The 17,968-nt window shown below is 50.0% G+C and overlaps 6 protein-coding genes across 6 annotated transcripts; 4 read left to right on the top strand and 2 right to left on the bottom strand.

Annotated features, from left to right (window-relative positions):
* Positions 1 to 2,375: 2,375 nt before the first annotated feature.
* On the top strand, positions 2,376 to 4,024 carry Aud_000397 (putative C2H2 finger domain protein; the record flags this gene model as incomplete). The annotated part of the gene is made up of 2 exons (XM_043285910.1): positions 2,376 to 2,980; positions 3,181 to 4,024. The coding sequence occupies 2 exons, from the start codon at positions 2,376 to 2,378 to the stop codon at positions 4,022 to 4,024; spliced, it is 1,449 nt and encodes a 482-aa protein (XP_043141845.1).
* Positions 4,025 to 6,380: 2,356 nt separating this feature from the next.
* Positions 6,381 to 7,775, bottom strand: Aud_000396 (uncharacterized protein; the record flags this gene model as incomplete). Its single annotated transcript, XM_043285909.1, has 1 exon — positions 6,381 to 7,775. The coding sequence occupies one exon, from the start codon at positions 7,773 to 7,775 to the stop codon at positions 6,381 to 6,383; it is 1,395 nt and encodes a 464-aa protein (XP_043141844.1).
* A 606-nt stretch (positions 7,776 to 8,381) lies between these two features.
* On the bottom strand, positions 8,382 to 9,059 carry Aud_000395 (ribosomal eL24 family protein; the record flags this gene model as incomplete). Its single annotated transcript, XM_043285908.1, has 3 exons — positions 8,382 to 8,854; positions 8,913 to 8,974; positions 9,028 to 9,059. 3 exons carry the CDS (start codon positions 9,057 to 9,059, stop codon positions 8,382 to 8,384), a joined length of 567 nt encoding a protein of 188 aa, XP_043141843.1.
* A 270-nt stretch (positions 9,060 to 9,329) lies between these two features.
* Positions 9,330 to 9,832, top strand: pam18 (putative mitochondrial DnaJ chaperone (Tim14); the record flags this gene model as incomplete). Its single annotated transcript, XM_043285907.1, has 4 exons — positions 9,330 to 9,380; positions 9,450 to 9,523; positions 9,587 to 9,640; positions 9,694 to 9,832. The coding sequence occupies 4 exons, from the start codon at positions 9,330 to 9,332 to the stop codon at positions 9,830 to 9,832; spliced, it is 318 nt and encodes a 105-aa protein (XP_043141842.1).
* A 1,659-nt stretch (positions 9,833 to 11,491) lies between these two features.
* Positions 11,492 to 14,526, top strand: atrR (transcription factor atrR; the record flags this gene model as incomplete). Its single annotated transcript, XM_043285906.1, has 6 exons — positions 11,492 to 11,692; positions 11,759 to 11,886; positions 11,947 to 12,886; positions 12,957 to 13,117; positions 13,170 to 13,733; positions 13,788 to 14,526. The coding sequence occupies 6 exons, from the start codon at positions 11,492 to 11,494 to the stop codon at positions 14,524 to 14,526; spliced, it is 2,733 nt and encodes a 910-aa protein (XP_043141841.1).
* Positions 14,527 to 15,252: 726 nt separating this feature from the next.
* On the top strand, positions 15,253 to 17,966 carry Aud_000392 (ATP-dependent metallopeptidase FtsH/Yme1/Tma family protein; the record flags this gene model as incomplete). The annotated part of the gene is made up of 2 exons (XM_043285905.1): positions 15,253 to 17,137; positions 17,194 to 17,966. The coding sequence occupies 2 exons, from the start codon at positions 15,253 to 15,255 to the stop codon at positions 17,964 to 17,966; spliced, it is 2,658 nt and encodes an 885-aa protein (XP_043141840.1).
* Between the last annotated feature and the right edge of the window lie 2 nt (positions 17,967 to 17,968).

The following is a 17,968-nucleotide window of genomic DNA, read 5'->3' as shown; positions in this document are numbered from 1 at the left end:
AAGAAGATGATGGAGGACGGAGGGTGCTGGTGGGGGAGGGGAAGAAGCCGAGAATTTTGTTAGAGCTGTGAGAAGTCAATAAGTAGTTCTGTGATTTGTCAGTAAGGAGCAAATGAGTACAGCATTGGTGATGGATTTGAAGCATTTCTCTGCTCCCTGGAACAAAAGCGGTAACTGAAAGTTGTGCATTGTTTAGTTTGATGGGCGCAGAGTCGGCGTGCTACCTATCAATAGGTATTTCTCGCTCCCTCGTAACTGAGGCGGACTGAAATGAAGCCTTGAAGACGACAAGTACGTTTAGCACAGATAAAGCAATGGGGTGTCTGCCCCGTTGATTGAGGAGAGGAATGTTTGCTGGATGTTTTGTGGTCACCAGTCAATTGGTTCGTTGTGCTAGCTGCCATGATTATCTTCATATCATAGTACCTCTCCCTCTTGAGAGGTTCAGTAGCATGGGAGGTTCCTGGCGATCATGATAAAGACTGGCTGATAGAGCCAACGTAAACTAAGCCAGGCAGGGTCAGGTGTCTCAATTGGTAATGATACCGGCATGTACCAGTGAAACAGACAGAGATACGTGTTTCCCTAATCTGGGATGGGGTGAGCAGGGGGATCAGGTGTTCAATGTACTGTAAGGCATGAATGACATCATTTGTCTTCTTCCAAAAGTCCTAGACCGGTCGATGGAAGAGCATTGCCAGCGAACCAGAGTACAATTGTACGGCATCAGTGACCAAAATTACAGTATGCCCATACGTGGACTGAACAGTGGGGTCAACGTCCATACAATCGATAGGATGAGGCAATTCCGATACGGGCAATGGGCGGTGCTGGTGGGGCATCTCTTAAGAAAGACTCCGTAACTCAGTAAGTTACCTGATTTATTACGCCTAATGATGTGATCGTCTACTAAAGTGCCCGTGCGAATGACAGGGCAGCTGATCTCTTGAGTCTTGCCCAGTTCAGTACTCATGGTCAAATCATAATTGCCCTGCTATTGTTGATTTTTTTTTTTTTTGTTGGACTTCCGTCCGAGTCAGTATTCCATCTAAATATTGGACTCGATCTAGTCTAATGCTCAAAATTGTTCTGGCAAGATTATCATAAGCTGGTTGTCCCCCAGAATGAGTGATATCGGATTCCAGATGCTGAGTGGATCCTATTATGATCACATCACTGCCAACTACTTGCAACCTAAGTTATCTACAACCATTTTTCCTTTATCCTTGTAACTAAGGTAGCTGCTTGTATCTATTCCGTATTTCTTGGTGACTCTCGCCCTGTTTTGCCGCTGGCCCTTTCGGCCCCCCTTTAGTCAGGAACCTGTGCAATATCAAATCAAGTTGATCGGAACTCTTTTCTTCAGCCAGGGGAGTGCATCACTTTTTTTTTCCTCCTTTTACATCCTTCCCCCTCTTTGTCAAGGTTCAAATAATTTTCCTGCAATCTCCAAGCATCAGTCATCTTTCTCTTTACTTACTCACACTCTGATCAATTGCATTCTCTCTATTCAGATAATGTTTATTGCTCCGTGTCCAGAACCCCCGCATCACCTCGACTAGCGAATTTCCGCTGGAGCCAAAAATTCCCCCCGCAAAAAAAAGGAGCTGACACTCTTTAAAGCACGTACAGTACGAAGCACATAGAAACTATTTGTATTATTATTTTTATTATTAGCATTGGCATTATTATTATTTAACATTCTTCATTATTACTAGATAGCTGTTTTCCGTACGGTTCATGTTTGGCCTTGACTCTATATCGCTCATTGATTATTATTAGTATTAGTATTAGTATTATTACCTAGTGGATAGTCGCAGGAGCAGGTGGATTACTTCCTGACTTACATATCCAAAGGTACCTGGACCTCCTCTTGCTGTCCACCAAATACCAAGTACCTACCTACAACTTACAGCTGCTTCTCTCTTTCAGCTTCTCCTCTTTCTGTCTTTCTTTCCCTTCTTTCCCTTCCTCTTCCTTCTACATTTTCCTCTCCGCTTCTCTTTTCCCTACATATCGTATCCTCTAATCCTTTGGCCTCTCCAATCACTGGCATTCTCTCTACTTTCCAATTGCTCATCTCGTCATTTTGACTTCCAGTCCATATTACTCATTCAGCCTCCCCCAGTGAACAATTTCAGGTGACTTTCCTCCTCTGATAACCGGCCCAACCACACCACCCTCTCACCACTTTTTTGGGACGATCACGACCAAACCTTAAACACACACAAAAAAAAGAGTTGCCTTACCTACTGCCTTGTGTTCACGGGGCTCTCAGCGATTGAAAGTTCGAGAGTCCACGTATACAGCATGGCTTCATTCAAGGTATTCCACCTATTTTTTACTCCCTCGTCTCATTCTCCTCTCCACAGATCATGAATGTCCACGTTAAGATGACCGCGCTAACTGATGTGCCTGCTCCCTATTCGAAGGAATTATCCCTGTCCCGACCACTACCTCAATCCACTCCTCGTCACCATGCCCACTCCATATCCCTTGGAGCGGTCAATCATAACCACCGTATCACTCGTCGGAAGAGTGTCACCACCGCTGCTGCTGCGAATGCCGCCGCCGCGGCGGTCGCCGCATCCATGAAGGACACCAATGGGGAACCGATAGGTGTGCCGATGCCTTCTCACCGTCGAGGCAGCACCAGGAGGGGCCTGGAATCCACTTCGGTCGGAGCTCTCTCCGGCTTCGGCCACTACCTCTCCCGGAGCATGAATAGCCCCAGCCAAGAACCCCCGGTCGCTCGCAAACCCTCGCCCAATCATCCCAACAACGGCGCTTCTTCTGTCGCCGCAGCTGGCGGCGAGGAGAGTAGTTCGGATAACAAACCCGTCAACACCAAGAGTCGAAACCGTCGGGCTAGCGAAGGATCGCACTTGGTCAAAGTCGAAGGAAAGCGCGCCTTGGCGGAACTACGCTGCGATCGCTGCGGGAAAGGGTATAAGCATGGCAGCTGCTTGTCCAAGCATATGTGTGTATACTCCCCCCCAATGCCATCCTGCAGTCTGGATCGAATCGGAGAAATGCGCCACGTCGGCTCTGTTGCAAGGTCGCCCTCGTGGTCATTCAGCTCCCCGTGTCTCCCTCCATCCCTGCTCATTTCCCCCTCTGAGCTTTCTCACCCCTCATGGCGATCCCAGTCGGTTGACTTTTGTGGTTGAAAATCTTTAGGTGGGAACATAACCCGGCATGGGCCATTACGTCGAAGCTACTGATCTCCAAGCATCAGCAAGTTCAGCTGCTGGAGGCCGCGAGCGTCCTGGTTAACATGAACCAGAACGGTCCTTCGGAAGGTGCCGAAGCCGAGTCGGAGGTGTCATCTGCATCACCAGACACCTCGTCGGAGCTTCGCGACGGCATCAGCTCGGCGGAAACTACCCCTCCTCCTATGGATGAGGACGACGAGGACGAAGATGACATGAAGATGTCTGGCATGCCCGTGTTCCCGAACAAACGGTTCAGTATGGGCAACGTATCGGCTCATTTTTCGCACTCCTACCAGTCTGTTCCCTCGAGCTCCTTCAACGGCGATGCTCCCCTGCATTCGCCTGCGTTTTCCCACTTCCGGCACTCGAGCATCGACACCCGGCCCTCCACCGCCGAAGCTAAGTTGCATGAAGACGATGAAGCGGATTTGGCCGCTGCCATTGGCCTCTGCAATTTCGGAACGCCGCGCACTGGACCTGTGCCGATGTCCCCTGGCATTCCCCCGGTGCCCCCGCTCCCGTCTCGGTACCTCGATCAAAGCAACGGTGCTGGCAGTACTAGTCAAAGCCTGGACCCCGCCGCTACTGCCCATGTCAATTCGTCTCTCACCGAGTCCACCCCGAACATCTTCCTTTCTGTATCATATAACCCATCACTCTCCTACAAGGTCTCCGACGAGCGGGAAGTGAAAATGGGTGATGCGGATCGCGTGCAAAGACAGAACCGCAATGCCGATGTTGACTTCAGCAACCGCCCTGCTCATGCAGATGATGATGACGATGGCGTCTTTGGTCGCATGGAGGAGTAGTAGACGACTTGCCGGTACCATTCTCCCATTGTGTCCCGCACGTTTACCTTACTCTTCCTCCTATCTCATCTGTCCTGTCCTTAAGGGTAGATGACCCAGCTGTGCCTCAGTTTGTGGTATTTACGATGATGTATGAGCATTGCTTTTGTCCCAGCCATTTGTTCGTGGTTTCTGCTTGTTTTATTTATTTATTTATTTTTTTTGGACTTAGCATCCCCATTCGCGTCTAGGATAACTGTCAGGAACTGTATACCCGAGGCTTGCACCTCGATGCTACCTGACTACCTGGGCTTCTGAGATGCATGATGGATATCACTGGTCTATTCAGCTGCGTCGCATGGGCTCCTCCTATTGGCCTAACCTCATTTTTTTTTTATATCCTTCCCTCATTATACCTTTTCATTGTTCTTGTCTTGGTACAAACCATCTCATGTATCATTGGTCTCCTCAGGATGCCCATCGCCGGCATGTTTCCTTTTTCATATACAACAGGACATACCTCATTTGCCGATGTCTACGACTGTCCGCTTTTCCTTGTTCTATGTACACAAATCCCCGGTCGACTGATTTGTCAATACGACAATATCATACCTTATCAAGCATTCATTTAACAACTGTAGAAGAGATTTAAAATGGGGTTGTAGTGAAGTAGCATTGATGTGTTGAGAAGTCGTGCCAGCACATCCACAAATTAGAATGAATACATGAGTCAACAGAGATCGACCTCTACGTGGGTCCCGAAACCAGATAACACCAACCATGCAAGTACAAAAAACATAAACAGGCCCAGTATCCACGGAATGCAAACATCCATCCCAAGCCGTAGTATCGTAAGTCGTCAACCTTGATTCAAAAATGGCCTTCGTCAACCCTTCCACCCTTGACAACTCTCTCCTTCTCCTTCCTAAGATACTGTCTGCGTCACCCATTGCCTGCTTCTTGTCGGCAGTGACCAATTTCAGCATAAATGCTCCGTTTTATGCGGAGAACGCGTCCGTGGCGGGCGAGCAAAGGGACTGGAAGAGTATAGTGTCACGTATAACAGTAGGGCTAATCTGTCAAGCTGTGTCCCGCAAAGGTAAATAAGTATCACAGTTGCCTAGACTCAAGATCACTCTCGAAGACGGCATCTGTGCGTGAGAAGAAAGACTTGTCGGCATCGACGGAGGAGACGCTGTTCTCGTGAAGATGTACTTCCATGTGTGAGTGGAGAGGGAAGTCTCGCTGATTGCATGGGACGAAGACGAGATGATTCGAGTAAGCCCCAATTATGTCGCCCGTTCGTATGTTGTAGCAATCAGCTTTGCGCGACGAGGGTGATGATGAGACTCCGAGATTCACTGATGAAGCTTGAAATTCAGTGCGTGTTGTAGAGAAGGAAGGCATGTGGCTCAGAGAAAGGGAATTTTGTTCCTCTAGTCATGAGCTTCGCAATGTGCGAGTAGAGAAGGAAGTTTTCCGGGTTCGTAAAGCAGAAGGTTGTGGTCTGTGCAAGATAGCTCGTCTGGTTGGTTGAATTGATATTCCAGATTGAGGAGAGTTGCTAATGAAGAGCCCATTGCGTTTGAGAGCGTGGTTGCAGTGGTCAATCTTGCACATTGAATAGATATTGCCTGTGGCTTGACTCTGAAGGTCTGAGCGTCTGATATCCTGTGCAATGAGATTGATTGCGTCTGTTTCTGCGGTGGGTAGGCTCGACATGGCCACTGGGTGTGTGGCTTCGAGTGGATGATGTGACAGAAAAAAGCTTGAGCAGGAGTACTCATGCCGAGAGGAGAGAAACGAGATGTATCAGCCTGAGTGCTCGCATGGACTGCTTGCACCGAAGTGCTTTGTCAAGGTGTAGAACGTGGTATCGTCGGGCTCAGTCTCGGACCTTCAACAAGACGAGGAGTTTCTTCTCAAAGAGAGTAGAATGAATAAGAACTCACACCCGGAGGGCGAAAAGTCCTACCACTAGCGTCAGAAAAAATAATCGCAAGGCAAGATCCGGGAAACTCACTTGACAACCACGTTTTACATGCTGTACCGTCACTCACTCCCGAACTCCACCGCCAGACGCACGAACCTGACACCCCGTCTCTCCTTAAAACTATACCAACCCGCAAGATGTCGTGGCGACCCATGAGCGGCCGGGCCAGCATTCCCAGGAAGCAACCAGGTTTCAAGGCCGAAGAAACAAGACCGGGAGGTCCAATCCGAGGACTGGCCCAATCAACAACCTTGCCTTCCCCGGCTCCTGGCGAAGAAGTGGCCGGAAGAATGATTGGCCCAAGAAGAAGGAGGGGGATACGGAGGCACACATCTTGATCCCAGTCGACAACAGCGGTGTCAGACCGACGCAGTACTAGACGAGCTAGTACTGGCCGTAGTAGTGGTAAGGAGGCGGTTGGCCGTACATGGGTTGCTGCCAGCCATACGGCGACGGATACACACCCACGACAGGTGTGGGAGCCGGGCGAGGACCGCCAAATTGCCCGTGCCTCGCGTCTTGCGACGGGACCAGGTTGCCTACAGTAAGAGACCCCTGGCTTTGAGTCAGCGCTGGAGGGTCACAGGCGGTTGGACGAGCCGACGAGGAGGGCGCTTCATGCGCCGCCCCGTTCAGACCTTCTTCCCGTTCCCTGAGTCTCCTTGCGTAGCGCTTCCTCTTGGCCTGGCTGGGTCGCTTGCGTCTCTGACTGCCAGGGGTAGGCGCACCTTCTGCGTCGGCCTCTGGCTCTTGGGCCACCTGTGAACCTGGAGAGTCAGAGACCGCAGAAGCGGCATGGCTCTCCCAACTGGCGAGCAAAGCACACACGAGTTGCAGCACCAAAATTGGTGACAGGTTCTCCGGACGGCGGAGCACGAGGGCCCACTTCCGGGACGAGTGGAGAGCACACGAACCGACTACATCGGACGTGCCTTGGGCGATGTCCGTGAGTCCATCAACGACGCCGTTGGGATTGACCTTCGGCCCTTTGACGGTGCGGGAATCCAGTTCCGGGGACGCTGCAACGATCCGCTGGCGCTCCAAACGAAAGATCGCTTTCTCCACCTCAGGGTGAATACTCACGAATCTCCATGTCTGTTGCTCTTCCAACGGGGCCGCAATGGCGGATCTGGTGAGAGCGTCAACATCGGAGCTGGACACGGCAACCCCCGAGGACATTTTGCCTTCGACCAGAGCGTCCACCTCTTCGTACAAAGATGGAGCACTGTCAGCCGCAATATAGTGGGCTACCTTGGGTGTACCCTCGAGAAATTGGCCGAGCCAACTGAGTTCATCTCCCAGTGCGGAAACACCAAAAGAGACAAGTCCCTTCCAAAGGAGCGCAACGAAAGCCAATAAGCCCCATGCAACGACCAGACCGACACGAGAAGACGACGCGGGCGAGTTTGATGCCGCCGTATCGCAGTCCACGGGACCGGAGTCCACGCAGATCTGCAACACGTCGGCCTCTTCCCACAGCGGGATAGCCACGCTGATTGTCGACTTCCGCGTGCCGGTGGCGTTCGGGAAACCTACATGGGCGGCAGGACTTGGGAAACCAGTCGAGCGGACGTACAGAAACTCCTTGTGCCCAGGAGCTGTATACATGGAGGTCATGGCCTCCGCCAGGTCGTAGATGCCCTTGGCCAAAGCCGTTGTACCCACGGCGTCGGATATGGTCCTCCCGAACCTCCCGTGAGGATCATTATTTCCTGGCACTTGAAAGAACGATCCCCAGAGAGTGAGGAAGATAAATCCTCCGATGAAAGGTAAAAGCATTTCTGTTCTCAACAGTACGTTAGCCACCAACATTCAAGTGAGCGTCAAACGGAGAACAAGTAAAAAGAGCACAGCAAAGCTGCTTAATACTTTTGCGGTTTTGAATTTTGTAAAACGATGCAAAAAAGAATTTTGATTAGCTGCTGACAGTTGTTTTGTTGGTTAACGCAGTGTTAAGGTAACAAGCTTGGTGATGATGAGCAGAGAAGAGAGAGAAGAGAGAGATCTGTGAGCAACACTTACTGTGCGTCGAGGGCAACTCTCATTCACTATCGAAGGTGAATGTCTCGACAGTGAATGCTGTTAGGGGGCTGGCAGGTGAGCTGGTGCAAGTGAGAGAAACGCCCCATATATGAGGGACAGAAACATAAGCAAGCAAGAAATCAGTGTCAAGCCTTGTATTTGAATAGAAACCAATCATATATGAACACCAGGAGGGCTGGAAAGGTCACATATAGACAAATGCTCGTCATAAAATCCTCAGAATATGCTTTTGTGATAGAAAACGGTTGAGACACAGAAAGAAACCTAACTCCATCATGTAAACCCAAGATATCATATCTGATGAAAAGAAAAGCAGGAAAGAATTCAACAAAGAGACAGCCTTTAGTCGAGGTCCATTTCCTCCTCGACGCCTCCATCCACCAACAGTCTTGTCTTCTTCTTCTGTCTGAGCTGCTCTTCGCCGACCACTCTGCTCGAGATCTTGCTGACATCCAAAGGCTGGCCCTCTTCTCTTTCCCGCAGTTCCTTGCGGATGAGGTGCTCGCCCTCCGCAACGACCCTGCGGTCTTCCTCGCGCTTGCGCTCGCGGGCCACCTTGCCGCCCAGCCTGCGTTTTGTGAACGCACGCTCTCTGCGGGCTCTGATCTCCTCCACTCTCTCCATGGCCTTGAGGGTGGCAGCAACCAGGTTTCTGTCGTACTTGACGGGGGTGTTCCGCTTCTTGGCGAACTGAGACAGCACCAGGGACGAATCGACAATCATTTCCTTTCCGCGGGCGGCACGGTGAGTCTTGGTCCACTTCAGCTTTCGGGGTTGACGCTTCATCTTGAAGTTTGCATGGCACTTGCTCCGACCTGTAATCGAATTAGATCTCTTGCCGTGCGTGAGGTGGACGTAGAAATGGGCACTAACAGAATCGGAAAGATTTCGCATCGTTGCGGACGAAGGTGATACCCTTGCTCGGGTATACCGGCCTGTTTGAGGAGTCAGTGTCGGGTCCTGATTTCTGTAATCAGGCAGAAATTACCTGGAGCAAAAATGACAAGTCTCTACCCTCATTGTGATGTTATAGGGACCGGTTTATTGCAAAAAAGTTGTTATCGTGAAAAAGGCGGCTCGAAAATCCGTAGAAACTTTTACAAAGCTTCGAAGCGTGGAGGAGACGGCGCTAAACCTAAATAGGCATCGCGGCGGCGTTCCGATTTTTATCTCGACAGTGCTCCGATTTTCTCCAATGTCAGAACTTCGATTGCCATCCAGAATCCATAACTCATCGATATATTGCTTGTGCTGTTCCCTGCCCTGCTACTTCTTGCAGCCTACTTGAGCATGGCTTCGACTTTTGCTATCGGCCTTGGTGTCGCTACAGCGGCCTTTTTGGTAAGGAAGGAGTTCTGGATGTTCCTTTGCGATACATAGTCGGCTCACTGTTTTCTTTCTGTTCTGCAGGGTCGCGCTGGTTACGTCGCTCTTCGTCGCTACCAGGGAGGTATGAACGCTATGGGAAAGGCATTTTACAAGGGGTAGGTCCCATCCATCTTGATCGAATAGTTACGGCGAGTCGAGGTTGGCTGACAGGTGCTTAGAGGATTTGAGCCACGCATGACCCGTCGTGAAGCAGCCCTGATCCTGGAACTTCCGTATGTCTGACAAACTGCCTGTCTCTCCGTTCAGTTAGACTAACAGAGCTCAGCGAGCGAACTCTGAACAAGGATAAGGTCCGCAAGAAGCACCGCCAACTCATGCTGCTGAACCACCCTGATCGTGGTGGAAGCCCTTATCTTGCAACCAAGATCAACGAAGCCAAGGAGTTTTTGGACAAGCACACCTGATGATTCCTCTATATCGATAAATCGCTCTCGACCAAATCCAGGACCAATGTCGGTGTGCTAGGATTCTAATCTTGTTCGGAGTATCCGTTCGTCCAATGTACAAAAGATGACTTTTTGTGGGTGCATAGCGTGGCGTTTGGTTGGATTTTGAGGACGGGATATAATCATACTTATAACCCCGGGGGCTCCTTTTTGAAGGAGATGTATATTTTCACCGCATATATCCTGACGAGATCGCCGCTCCTGATTGTTTTAGTTTTGTGCTTCATAATTCTACTTGACTATGCATATTCGAATCACACTGCGTTTGAATCTTATCCGCCCTACACAGTCACTGAACGCTTGGTAATAATGCAGAGAGCGACGCTGTTACTAACGAAGAGTCATGAGTCTCGCGAGATCCTTGTCAATGTCGATCATTGACAAGGAATGGCTCTCTGCCAAGGAGATTGAGGGATAACGAATACGGCCATACGAAATACGAATACGGTTATCACCAAGGAACAGATGATGATAAACACTGGCTGAACAAAAGAGGAAATTAAGCATTGACTAACTCCGTACTCTAATAGATAGTCCCTAGTAATAGACTCGTTCAAACACAACCAAGTCGTAGAATGTGCACGGGATCCGTTTGTGATACTCGATGGATCCTAGATCCTGGATCCTGGATGACTCATGGCTCATCAAGCCATCAGAAACTCGGAAGGGCAAAGCAAATGACCACCGCCACCAGACTAACCCACCGGGTTCCAGAGCGATGAAAGGGCGGAACCCCAAATTCCCTGAATCCCGCTGTAGTTTCGCTCGGATTTCGGGGTTAACGACATCCGTTGCGATGGTCCCGCTTAGTCGATTGTGGTTAGTTCCGGAGGGAAAGAGTAAGAGAATATTCATTGTCAACCTTAGTCTAATTTCTAGTTGAAACTCTGAACCACGGAAAAGGGACTATCTGTTCAGCGTCTCAGACTAGATAGAGTTAGGACTCTAAGAATTAATAATCAGTGATACCAGACACAAAAGGAACAGCGCTCAACCTGTATGGCCAGAAAGCTTCAGCCCAAGTCTTCTGTGACAGCCTGTAAGAAATTAGCTGCACTTTAGTCTCTCTACTAAGCGGACTTGGTCAACCAAAGGCAGCACCGTTTGCTACGTAACTGCAATCTGCAAACCGAACTATGATTCCTCTCTCTTCCTTCAACGAATTTTATCTTCTTCTCCTTGATGATTTTGCTTGCTGCCTACATGATACTTAATCAGCAGCAGCTCTAATCTACAGCTGACAAGCTAGAAGGATTTTCTTATTCCCCACCTTTTTGGTGTAGTATTTGGGTTCGCCACGTGCTTGCCTCGGGGCAAAGATTGAGTAAGCCAGTTGACCATCTTCGATCCAACCTTTCAGTCTTTCTCGACAGCTTTTGCCGCCTGTACCAGCGATTTCGCGCTGGATGGCGATTGTCATCGACCATCCATAGTCACTCATTTTGCATACTGGTCGGATTGGAGAGAATACCAACCTGCTTATCCTCCACATTGGCTCCGAATCTAGATACCGAAACCCCGCATTGATCAGATCATTCGAGTCAAATACCTGTTTAACTCCACTCTGTCTTTGGAGAGTTCCTTGCGTCAACGGACGTCAACATACATGCCACTGCGATGGACGGTATAGGGGACGGAACAGAGAGCATGGGCTTCGATATGCCCATGCTGATGAATCAGCAACCTCATTTGTTCGGGTCGTATGGACATGATGGCTCTCCCGTCGCTCCCATTTTCTCCAATCCCACCTTTCACGATGAACCTTCGATCGGGACGGTGGATGATAACAGTGATGCGAAACGCAGAAGGATCGCGAGGGTGAGTGGGGACGCATCTCATGCTCCAAAGTCAAGCTTCCCTGTTGACTTACTGTCGTTGAGGTAGGCCTGCGACATGTGTCGGAAGAAGAAAATCAAATGTGATGGCAAGATGCCCAAATGCTCGCATTGTACCAACTACAAGACGGATTGTGTGTTTACCCAGGTTGAGAAAAAGCGAAATCCTCCTAAAGGGTATGCTTGCTTCTCTGCTTCGTATCTCAATTGCTATGCTGACTTTCGCATCGCGATTAGTGCCAAGTATATCGAGGGCCTTGAAAACAGATTAGGGAGGATGGAGTCTCTACTACGCCTTTCTGGTCTCTTATCAGAGGACGATGGAGGAAAAACAGACCTTGGAACGCTGGAGAAGCGTCTTGCTGACCGGTATCACACAACCGGTTCGAGTACTCCACATAATCCGCATAAGATCAACATTCCCAGCCAGAGTCAGACCGCTATGTCACAACAAAATAGCTCATCCCACTATTCTACTCCTCGCTTGGAGTCTCAATCAAGCCCACGGACAGCTGCTACGTCACCGGAATCGCAAAAAGAATCAGAGACGGAGGTTGAAGGCCTGTCAGACATGATGTGTTCTCTCGTAACAAATAATTGTGGGGAAACACGATACATCGGTAAACATCTCAATAGCTTACGTGGTGATAGGGATAAATTACTGACCGTCCTGATCACAGGTTCGTCATCAGGTTTCTCGATCTTCTCTCCCAAAGGTATTCAATGGGTCAATGAGAAAACGGGCGACACCTCATTTCAAGAAATGATTTCATCAGCCTATGTAGATGATAACAAATGGATGTACTGGAAGCCTGAAATCTTTAGCGATATATTTGCTCGCCGGGTGTTCAAACCCTTGCCACCGAAGGATGAAGCAATGTCGCTTTTTAAAGACTTCTTCGACAACTTCAACTGCATGTTTCCACTCTACCACGAGCCGACTTTCATGCACCTGGTCGAACGACAATATTCCCGAGATCCTTACGAAGGTTCTGGCTGGTGGGCCAGCATCAATGTTGTGCTAGCCATCGCTCACAGATTACGAGTCATGAGCAATCTGGTCCCGCAAGAAGAGGACAGGAAAGCATGGCTGTATTTGAAAAATGCGATGGGAGTGCTGACAGAACTAACCATGCGGAATACGGATCTTCTCAGTGTTCAAGCACTTCTTGGAATGGTAAGTTTTAGAATTTGAAGAGCGCATCACCGTAGGGTGTGCTGACAACAATTAGTCTCTTTTTTTACAGGGAACTCCAAACCCCCAGCCGTCCTTTTTCTTGGTTGCGGCGGCAATCAGACTTTCTCACAGCATTGGTCTCCATAAAAGAGGCTCTGGCTTCGGTCTGAACCCAGTGGAAGTTGAACAACGAAAGAGAGTCTTTTGGATCGCATATCTTCTTGACAAAGAGTAGGTAGAACTAAACACAAGTATCTTGCATTTGTGCTAATCTGCCACATAGCATTTGTCTCCGCTCTGGGCGTCCGCCGGTACAAGACGACGATGACATGAATGTGGAATTACCAAGCGACGATCCACCCGACAACATCGGCAATGTCCCATTATCTGACGGTAGAAGCAAGTTTAACTTGTTCCGATCCATGTGTCGCTTCGCTACTATTGAAAGCAAGGTGTACAAACGGCTATACTCCGCCAAGGCTTCAAAACAGTCTGATGGCGAGCTTCTGAATACTATCGGAGAACTCGACAAGGAACTCGAAGATTGGAAGGACAGTATCCCACTGGATTTTCGGCCGGAACACGAAATCAAGGCTTCCCACACACCTCTCATTCTCCATGTCGTTGTCCTACATTTCGCCTATTATAACTGTTTAACGACCATTCACCGTATGTCTGTGCATCACGGTTATTGGACAAGTCGTCTCTCCAATTATGCCATCCAGGGTCTGAATGCCAGGCCCTTGAATCCTAGGGTCTTCTTATCGGCAGTGCTCTGTGTGACTGCTGCCAGGGCGTCTATTAACCTAATTAAATACATTCCGCAGGGCGATTTCGCTTGTGTCTGGTGAGTGCATTGTTCTCTGAAAAAGCATATCTCTTTTAAGCTAACAATACTCAGGTTGATTCTATACTATCCTGTGTCAGCTCTTGTCACGCTCTTTGCCAATATTCTACAGAATCCCAGTGATGCTCGCGCTCGGTCAGATGTCAAGTTGATGAATGTAGTTGTCAATTTCCTGTCGACCTTGGTCTCGGATGAGTCTAACGGCAGCATCAAGCGAATGCTTGGTCTATGCGGAGAATTCGAGAGGATTGCGAAGGTGGTCCTTGATAAAGCTGAGAAGGAGTCATATTCGAGAAAGAAGCGCAAATCCCCCGAGGAACCGGTCAACTTACAGCAAAGTACCCCCGAAGAGCATCCCGCACCCTCACCCTCGACAACGCAGCCCACTCAGGCGCCGTCAAGAAATGTCCCAATGTCGTCGCCATTGTTCGCTGAAAACCCAGGTGATCCCGGCCGTAATACCTTGGCCAGCGATGCAGGAGGTTTTAGCTCCAATCGTGAAATCCCCGAGGCGACTGGTATCTCAACAAATATCCCCCCCAACATACACGCTATGCCCGGAATTGGACAGGAGTTCCAGGGCATGCTGAGTCCCGATCCGCTGGAAGGTGTCAGTTTTGCTGATCAACCACCCTATTCGGCGACCACAAATACTCCTTTGTCATCCTTTCAGCAGCCCTTCGTCCCTCAAGATTTGTGGCAGATGCCGATGACCATCGAATGGGACTGGGCGGACATGTCAACAAATTTCCCGGTCTTCGACGCTAACGGTCCACCCCAGGGTGGACTGTGATGACAGCCTAATAATGATTAAACCTAATAACGAATCGGGCACCGGCGTGGGAGGCTAATCTGGGCTCAGTAGGGCATCGGAGTTAACGGAGTCAAGCCGGGCTTTCTCTACTCGCTCGCTGCGGTGCTTTTCTTTTCTTTTCTTTCACATTCTGGGGCATTAAAGGCGTTTATGGCTTGTGAAGAACACGATAACACTCCACTTGCTCATCTTATCCATTGAACAATGTTCAGCTTGTTTATAACTATTTGTACAAAAGAGTAGAATGCCTGGGTCAAGGCAGAAAGGAAGGGTTGACTGCAACATAAAACACATACTCATAAAACCGACGTCTTAAAATATGCCTTGACAGATGCATGTCTCTGATTTGAATGACCCGAAAGGTCATAGATAACGTGTAATGGATTTATTTTAAAGGATCATACCTGGATCATACTACTGCACAGTCATCGGTCCATCATGTCCGTTGAGATTCTGATGAGGCCTTCTGGTTGCGATGGATGAGTCAGCAAACCAGCGGAACTGTGAAAAATCCCAGGCCGACGGAAGGTGTCAATGGCTGGCGGCGAACTGCTTCCCCAAGAGCTCCTCTCAGGCCCGAACCAACATCTCCTATCCTCCTTTTCGTCTCATCTAGAGCCTCTATGGCTTTCGCGGACTCTCTTTCTAATTGAAGTGAGCCTAATTAATCCTTTGATCTCGCCTTCGGGCTCATCTACCTCGACCATGGCCACCTTACTCAGACGGCCAGGCAATCTTGCTCGATATTCGAGGAGAGCCGCAGAATGCATCAATCGCACACGTCCGCTGTCTGCGCGTGTTCCACAGTCGAGATTATCATCGTTGATCACGGCCCACCGTGTTAGAACCTATGCTACTGAAACCCCCGGGGGTCCGAAGCCCCCGAACGACAAAGGCGGCCAAAACCATGCAGCGACGGGACCTGGGAATGACGGCGGTAAACCTGGAGATGGGAAGACGCCGAAAGAACCCGAGTCCCCTCTTAGTAAGGAGGACCAGGAACAAGTTCATCTATTCGTTGACCACCTGAAGAACAAGGTGCCGCCATCGCAACATCAGATGCTGGATGACATGCGGACACTGTTGCTAAAGGAGGGGTTGCCGGCGGAGATGCAGCAGTTCATCAAGAAGCACATTCAATCCGGAAGGCCGGCGTCTCTGATGGATTATGTCAAGTTAACACGATACATGTCGCAGCACATGACCGACTACGCCTACAAACTGAACCAGATTGAGGAGGAACGGAATAAGGAGAAAGCCAAGTCAGAAGGCGGCGCACAGAGCGAGCAGCAGAAGCAACAAGAACAGCAGCAGCAACAACAGCAGGGAGAGCAAAAGAAAGGGCGTGATCAGGCGAACCAGCAAATACCTCCGAATTTCAGGACCTTCGAGTTCAAATTCGACCCCGCCTCGTTTCTCATCACCTCGATCATCACCTACTATGTATACCGCAGCTTCTTTCCAGGGGAGAACAGCAAGGAGATTACATGGCAAGAGTTTAGAGCGAACTTCTTCGACAAGGGTCTTGTGGAAAAACTGACGGTTATCAACCATGCCGTAGTCAAGGTGGACTTGCACCGCGACGCGTTGGCTCGGGTATACCCTGACTCGCCTGCGTTACAGCCAAATTTCCACTATTACTTTGGTATTGGTTCTGTGGATAGCTTTGAGCGCAGGTTGGATGAATCTCAGCATGAGCTTGGGATCCCAAGCTCCGAGCGGATTCCTGTCGCCTACGTTGACGAGGTACCATGGCTTACCACAATTCTATCCGTCGCTCCTACGCTTTTCCTGATAGGTTCTTTCTTCTGGCTGTCGAGACGTGCCGCCGGCGGTGCAGGTGGTCAGAGCGGAATCTTCGGTATGGGAAGGAGCCGGGCTAAGCGCTTCAATCACGAAACTGATATCAAGATTAAGTTCTCTGATGTTGCGGGTATGGACGAGGCAAAGGTCGAAATCATGGAGTTTGTCAGCTTCCTCAAGACCCCTGAAAAATTCCAGAGACTCGGTGCAAAGATCCCTCGCGGTGCCATCCTCTCAGGTCCTCCTGGTACGGGTAAGACTTTGCTCGCAAAGGCTACTGCTGGTGAATCCGGCGTACCTTTCTTCAGCGTCAGCGGTTCCGAGTTCGTCGAGATGTTCGTTGGTGTCGGTCCTTCCCGTGTTCGTGATCTTTTCGCCAACGCCCGGAAGAATGCCCCTTGCATCATTTTCATCGACGAAATCGATGCCATCGGTAAATCCAGAGCCAAGCAGAGCTTCGGTGGAGGAAATGATGAGCGGGAGAGCACCCTGAACCAGATCCTGACTGAGATGGATGGTTTCAACACTACGGAACAAGTTGTCGTTCTCGCTGGTACCAACAGACCCGATGTCCTCGACAAGGCTTTGATGCGGCCTGGACGCTTTGATCGGCACATTGCTATCGACAGACCAACGATGGAAGGCCGGAAACAGATCTTCCGCGTCTACCTGAAGAAGATTGTGACCAAGGAGGATATGGATTATCTTGAAGGCAGACTCGCTGCTTTAACACCTGGCTTCGCTGGTGCTGACATTGCTAACTGTGTCAATGAGGCAGCTTTGGTTGGTAAGTTTCGAGAGTTTGGTCTGTGGGTGTCCAGCAATGCTAATTTTTCTCATTAGCGGCTCGTGAGAACGCCGAATCCATCACCATGAAGCACTTCGAGCAGGCCATCGAGCGTGTCGTCGGAGGTTTGGAAAAGAAGTCACTCGTGCTCTCTCCCGAAGAAAAGCGGACAGTTGCTTACCACGAGGCTGGACACGCCATCTGTGGCTGGTATTTCCGTTGGGCTGATCCTCTTCTCAAAGTTTCGATTATTCCTCGAGGCCAAGGAGCTCTAGGTTACGCACAATATCTGCCAGCGGGTGGTGACACATACCTGATGAACGTAAACCAGCTGATGGATCGCATGGCTATGACTCTGGGAGGCCGTGTCAGCGAAGAGCTGCACTTCGACACTGTCACCAGCGGCGCCAGCGATGATTTCAACAAAGTCACCCGCATGGCAACCGCCATGGTAACCAAGTTCGGCATGTCGCCCAAGCTCAGATACATCTACTACGAGGAGGACCCTCAACAGCAGCTTCACAAGCCCTTCTCCGAGGACACTGCTCGGGAGATCGACAGTGAAGTCCGCCGCATCGTCAGTGAGGCATACAACCAATGCCGCGCCCTACTCACTGAGAAAAAGAAGGAAGTTGGCATCGTCGCGGAAGAGCTCCTGGCAAAGGAAGTCCTCAGCCGTGATGACATGATTAGACTCCTCGGTCCCAGACCCTATCCCGACTCTGGCGAGTTCGCCAAGTACTTTGGCGCCGCCCAGGGACAGACCATTGCTCCTCCCGAGCCTACGCCGCCAATTGAAGGTTCTGAGGGTGCTAACCCACCCTCGTAGGC

This window comes from Aspergillus udagawae, assembly GCF_001078395.1.
Source record: "Aspergillus udagawae IFM 46973 DNA, scaffold_1, whole genome shotgun sequence".
NCBI classification, from domain to species: Eukaryota; Fungi; Ascomycota; class Eurotiomycetes; order Eurotiales; family Aspergillaceae; genus Aspergillus; species Aspergillus udagawae.
This window is presented reverse-complemented; position numbering and strand designations above follow the sequence as displayed.